The sequence below is a fragment of the Gavialis gangeticus genome, unplaced genomic scaffold (genome assembly GCF_001723915.1).
Source record: "Gavialis gangeticus isolate Ggan-Ray unplaced genomic scaffold, GavGan_comp1, whole genome shotgun sequence".
Lineage (NCBI taxonomy): Eukaryota > Metazoa > Chordata > Crocodylia > Gavialidae > Gavialis > Gavialis gangeticus.
This window is the reverse complement of record NW_017729002.1, coordinates 4,932,515-4,939,022: the sequence shown is the minus strand read 5'-3', so window position 1 is coordinate 4,939,022 and position 6,508 is coordinate 4,932,515. Positions and strand designations below refer to the sequence as shown.

Here is a 6,508-nt window from a genome sequence, read left to right as displayed (position 1 = left end):
CAGCCCATAGTCCAAGCGCTCTGCAGTGCCTCCCCACCACTGCCAACAGCACATAGCCCCAGCATGCCCTGCACCAGCTCTGCACTGCCTGGCCACATGCAGCAGTAGTGGCAGGGGCCAGAGTGTGCAGCTGCGACTCTGCACACCCCGCACCAACTCCAGGTTCACCTGTAAAGGCTGAGCAGCAGCTGGGCAGAACCTGCTGTTCGGTGTGGGGGGGGAAGTGGCCTCTCCCTTTCGCTGGGCAACTTTTGCTGTGGCTTCCCAGAGCCTGCGCTGTGCTAGGCTGTGATTTGGCTTCTTCACCACCACCTGTGAGCTGCCCTGCAACTGCTTCATGCTGTCACCGGTGCTGCACTGGGCAGCCCAGAGACGACGCTGAAGGAGCCGCATCGCAGTCTAGCACAGCACAGGCTTCAGGTGGCTGCAGCAAAAACTGCCCAGCAGCAGAGGGGCCACTTTTCCCCTGTGCCAAGCAGCAGTTTCTGTCCTGCTCCTGCTCCTGCTCAGCCCCGATGGGCAAGCCCAGAGCCAGCATGGGGCCCTGGCTCAGCAGCAGCACTACGGGACAAACTGTTGCTCAGCGCCAGGGAAAAGCAGCCCCTCCTCCTCCCACTGCTGGCACTTCCTGGTGCAGCTGCTCGGAGCCCATGTGGGACTGTGGGCCGCTTTCCCTCCATGCTGAGCAGCAGTTTGTCTTGCACTGCCGCTGCTCAGCCCAGATGAGCTAGCACAAGGCACACGGGGTCGGGGCTATGCACACTGGTCGCTGCCTATACCACAGGGCTGAGATGGAGATTGGGGGGGCAGGGGGTAGCGGGAGCCCAGGGCCTGCACCGGCGGGGCCCAGAGTAGGGTGACAGGAGCACGGGATCCCAGCCAGCAGGGGCTCTGTGGAGCCTGGCCAGATTCCCCTCTCCCTTCTGGCACAGCCCAGCCTGGCTCCATAGTCCACTGCCAGTCTGCACCCTGTGCTCCTGCCGCCCCGCTTAGGGCCCTGCTGGTGCTGGCCCAGCGCTCCCACATATCCACTTGCTTCCACTCCCCCCAGCCCCTGCCGCCACTTTCGCTACTTTCCTGCCTGCCTGCTGGCAGGTCCAGAACCACACGGTTCCTGGCTGCATGGCCACGACAGCAAGACTTAGCAGGAGCCGGCCTAGCCCTGAGGACTCGGGCGATCACCCGTGGTCTTCCCTTGCTTCCCTTTTCTTACCTGAATTTCCCCCTTCGGCGCAGGGAGACGGGAACAGCCCCATAGTCTCAGGCCAAAAGCCTCTGCTAGTCAGGGGCTTCTGGCTCGGGGGGTGGGGCTAGGCGGGCCTTGCTTTTGTAGGGTCCTGCTGTGGCTTCTACTGCATCCTACTGTTGTTGGCTCCTGTCATCTTTGACAGCCAGCCAGGGGCAGATAAATATTAATTATCTAAATTTTTTAGGGGCCTGGGAGGCCAGATCTGGCCCATGGGCTGTATTCTGCCCACCCTTGGTATATCCCAAAACAAAATATAGCTATGCTTACTTTAACAACCCTTTTGTACCATGCTTCCATTTTGATGCATTTGATAAGAGCTTCCAAGATCTGTTATCTCCGTCTTGCTTAAACAATTCTATACAACACACAATCAATATACTGGTATTTGAGCAAAATAGGTATACAATTAAGGTCCCAAGCAGACCAAGTATATTTGTAATTCTTACTCCCTCTTTGAAGTAACTTAACTTGGCAAGACATGTATTAAAATGGTATCTGTTTTTCTTGGTTATTTAAAACACTAAGTTTTTTATGTTTAAACCAAATTAGTCCAGGAAGCAAGAAGCCTTGATCATACCACGTAGTTAGTGACTCCTTGTGCTTTGGTGAACAAACTAAAGTTACAAGAATTAATTGGTGCCAGATACCACACCTGAATTCATTTGCATCAACCAAATTGGGAAATATGTGAAACAAAGCTATTGTATTTTATATTGGCTGACACTCAGTGATGGAAAATGGTCTATTCTTTGTGACCGTGCACGACATTTTCATGTATACTTCCCAGGAATAACATTTCCTCAATTGGCTTATGTTGAATACAGCTAATGTAAATTGTGCAGAATCATTTTGACTTGCACACTGATTGGTTTAACATTTGGAATCTCCTGTAACTATTGTTTAACCTTCTGTCTTTATCAAGTTTTCCACAGCTGCCGCTGTTTTAAAACAAACGAGAACAAAAGAGGCATATGAGGCAGAGTTTGTTCTCCCTAAAATGTGGCTCAGATAAAAATAGATTAAAAAAATTCACTTCCTTTTTTTTAATTCTTTCCCTCCCCCTCCCTCCCCTGGGCTAACTATTATTCACTCATAACTTTCAAACTATTAATATTCCAGGGAAATGTTTGTATTTGATTATGAAACAAAGTTCCAGGCTTTGATAATAGGTTAATATTCATTTGTATTAGAAAATGTAGAGTTGACCAAAATGCATCTTGGTTCTTTTCTGAAGAAAAAGAAGGAACATGAATAGTCTGGGTAGATGTTATCTTTGGGCTGAAAACAGAGTATCAGATTTCTGTCATAGAGCCAAGAGTGTTTAGCTTTGGCAGAATCAGTTCTTACAACCAGGGAATGGGTAGCAGGTCAAGCTGTGAGTTTGACTGCTGAGATCTTGTTAGTATCCAGGAACATGGCAAAGATTTGATTTAAATAAAGATTTAACTTGACAGCATCAAAAAGAGAACCTGATTTTGTTTGTTTTACTAGGAGCACTTGCTGAATTGTATTTCATGATGGTGGTTGCCAACCTCTCAAAGCCAGGAGCTAGAACAGCCCAGCTGGTGTCTGAGGTGGGCAGGAGCTCTGATGTCACTCCTCCCCCTGCCTCCCTACTCCCACTGCCCAGTGCTGGTGTGGGTAAAGCCTCTTGCTGCTGGAACATCAGTGAAGCCCCCTCTCCCTGTGGGCTGCATTCAGCCTCAGGGCTTGTATTACTGATCCTTGTCTTATGGCACTCTTGGGATGCTGCAGGGTTTTCATGGTACGAAGCATGTAAAATATTTTAATACTATAAAAGCCTTAGTCTCTGTCTGTAACACTTTATTTGCACTCGGACTGCTTATCTGAAACATCGGACCCAGGCCTGCTCCTGTCTTTTTATTTCTTCAGCACTGTAGAGGAAATGATTACTTACATTAGCAACTTATTTTGTGGACTTTGAAATTTAATTAGTGCAAATGCTAATGATACAGAGAGGGCCAAAGTATTTAATGCCTGCTTTAATTCAGTTTTCATGAATAGAATCAGTTATCAAATGCTGAGTGCAGTTGGCAGCAAGGATGCAGGAGATAAATAGCCTACAGTAGTGGAAAAACAGGTTAGAGATTATATAGACAAGCTAGATGCTTTCAAGTTAGCAGGGCCAAATGGGATAGACCCTCATGTATGGAAAGAATTGGCTGACGTAAGTTCAAAGTCATTGGCTAACAAGGATCTATCTGGCGTCTGGTGGTATTAACATCTTTATTAATAGATTTGGACAATGGAGTTAAATGTATGCTTAGCAAATTTATGGATGATTTCAAGCGGGGTGGAGTTGCAGACACTTTGGAGGGAGAGGACTAGGATCTAGAATGACTTGAATAGACTAGAGAAATGGTCTGCAGTCAATCAGATTAGATTCATCAAGGACAAGTTTAAAGTTCTTCATTTGGGATAGAAAAATTGCATGCCCAAATACAGACCGGGGAATGACTGGCTATGTTGCAGTACTGTAGAGAAGTACCTAGGGCTTACAGTAGATCAGTGGTGCTCGACCTACTTCCTTGGTGGACCAGCTGGGCAGTGTCCAGACTGTCCACAGGCTGGATGTGCCAGTGGCCCTGTTCCAGTGCCCAGGGCAGGTGTGACGAGGCCCCATCTGGCTGCATACAGGGGAACTGGTGGCAGCCTGGCCCAGTTCAGCCCCGTGTGGAGGAAGAGGGTATGGCCTGGTCCCAATTCACCTGGGCAGTGGGAAAGGAAGCATGACCTGGCCCCAACCTGGCAGTGTGGAAAGAAGGGGTTATGATCTGGCTGTGTTGGCAGAGGGGGTGTGGAAATGTGGCAGCAGGTGGGGAGGGTGGCCACTGCTCCACCTCCGACAAATTTCTCAACCCATGTGGAGCCTTGCAGTAGACCATAAGATGAGTATGAGCCAACAGTTGGCTCCTGTTGCGTACATGTACACACACCCTGATAGCGTACTGGGCTGTATTAACTGGAGTTTTTTGCAGGTCCAGGAAAGTGATTTTTCTTCTCTGTTTGACACTGGCAATTCTGAACCTGGAATACTTGTCCAGTTTTGGTCCCCACACTGAGCCATACATGTGGACAGGTTGGAAAGAGTCTAGCAGAGAGCAACAGAAATTACTAGAGAGCTGGGAAGCGTAACTTGCGAGGGAAGCTTGAAAGAGCTAGGGTTCTTTAATCTGGAGACGAGAAGACTGAGGGGGGATTTGTTAACAGTCTTTAAATATCTGAAGGGTGATTATAGAGAAGATGGAAACGAGCTTTCCTCTGTGGCCATGCTCAAGCTACAGCAGGGAGAATTTAAATTGGAGGTTAGGAAGAACCTTTTCACTAGCTGAGTGTTCAAGTATTGGAACCTAGCAAGGTTGTGGAAACTCCATTCCTGGAAATTTTCAAGAGCACGTGGGACAGACACTTGGATGGAATAGCTGAATTGGAGATGATCTTGTCTTGAGCAGGGGGCTGGACTAGATTACCTTGTGAGGTTCCTTCCTGCCCTACTTTCCTGCGATTCTTAACATTCATTCTTAAACCTGGTTTCTTTGCATTATTGTAGCATTCTTGCATTGTATAATTCTTCATATTGTATCCCTTCCTCCTCATTTCTTCCCTAGTGAGGCATTATATATCAGCATTTTCCTTATGGTTTGGGCATAGATTGAACTGTTTTACTTTCAGTTACCTCAGTTACTCTTAGAGAACATATTTGGCAAAGCTGAGTTTTAAAATGATAAAATCCAAGTTTTTTAAAATAGTTTTCTAAAGGCTTTTATGTACTAGACCAAAGTTACTATTCATGAACTTATAAGTGGATTTTTCTTATGACGGCTAAATTATTCTAACATCAGGCAGTTTTTTGATATTTTTGTGGCTGTAGCAGGAAAACTAGACTACCTCTAACTCCTCACAGATCTGATAGATGAGCAGTGTATTCCTTGCTTCTGATCCATGTTTTTGTCAGTCACAAACTGAAACTCAGTCTTCATCTAAACTTTTCTTTTTTCTTTTTTTTCGCTCTTGTTAAGAAATAGAAATGGTAATCATGGAGAGATGCAAGATGTCTGAATTGTCTATTTCTGCTGTGACAGAGCAGAACACGACAGATGAAGAAAAAAGTGCAGCTGCCTCTGGGAGTGAAATGACCAATTGGAACAGGTATGGAAACTCTAATACTTTGCCAAATTCCTATTTTGTTTCTCGTTAGTTCTTTTTCCTGTCCAGTTTTGGATTTTTCCAACATGGCTCATCAAAAACATTCTTGGATTATGATTATTTCTACTTTCGTGTGTGAACAGAAATAAAATGTGTGTTAAGGGGCTGATGTATCCATTTTCCAGACTAAAGTGTGTTCCTTAGGGTAAAAACAGACTTTGGCAAATGAAGTGGATCAGCTGTGCCTGGGGCATGTTCCTGCTCGGCCAATCTGCTTTGTGTGAAATGCATATCACCCTGCATCCCATCTGTTGACCTTGAAGAACAATGTTTCCCCACTTCCAGAGATGCACCTCTGGCAATCTGTGGGGTTCATTGACTTTGTGCCCCCATAGATTTTAATGGTGGCAGAAAGCAACAGAAGTAGATACCCATACCTTTTGTAGTGCCACAATGTGGCTGTAACACAAGGTACTGTGATATATAAATAGTGCTGCTGTATTGCAGTGGACGTCTATTGGCTTCATAGTGGGAGTGCTTACTATTAAAATTCAAAGGATGGAAGTCAGCTAAGAGTACAAATTTTATGGATTTCCAATGGCAAACCCTTATAAGATAGAACTTGGGGAAAGCAATCTCACCTGTTCTGTGGAAGCTCAGCAGATGAGAGTGTGAAATCTTATTTCAGATAATGGCACAAATGCTTGGTCTTTAAGTTTTGTGTTGCAAATTTTTCACTGTAAATCTAATACATTCTAGAGTTGACTTTTAGCATAGTAAAACATTTGGGTGAGAAATTGGCGAAAACTGAAGTTTGACTGCACATAAAGAAACTTAACCACAAAACATCCAGCTCCAAGGACTTTACTATCTCACTGGAGACCAGACAGAGAGAGCATTTAGGTTCCGCATTAACATCATGGAGATGCAAAAATAAGCAGCTAATGAGCAAGACATTTTTAGTTTCTCACTTTTTTGACATGAAATCAATCAAAAATAGCTCCAGGTGTACACTCTAGAACTGTACCTAGGTGCTGGACTGGAACATTATCCTTTTTTTTTTTTTTTTTTTTTTTTTTTAATTTTTAAAAA

General features: G+C 45.3%; 1 protein-coding gene across 5 annotated transcripts in view; it reads left to right on the top strand.

The window, feature by feature from the left end:
- CLEC16A (C-type lectin domain family 16 member A) overlaps window positions 1-6,508 on the top strand; it is a 226,372-nt gene that overhangs the window by 63,085 nt on the left and 156,779 nt on the right. For 4 of the 5 annotated variants that reach the window (XM_019507460.1, XM_019507458.1, XM_019507456.1 and 1 more), the window contains one exon: window positions 5,290-5,419. In XM_019507460.1, coding sequence (XP_019363005.1) covers window positions 5,290-5,419 — 130 coding nt within the window. The remainder of the gene's footprint in view (window positions 1-5,289; window positions 5,420-6,508) is intronic. The other variant, XM_019507457.1, reaches the window with a different exon arrangement.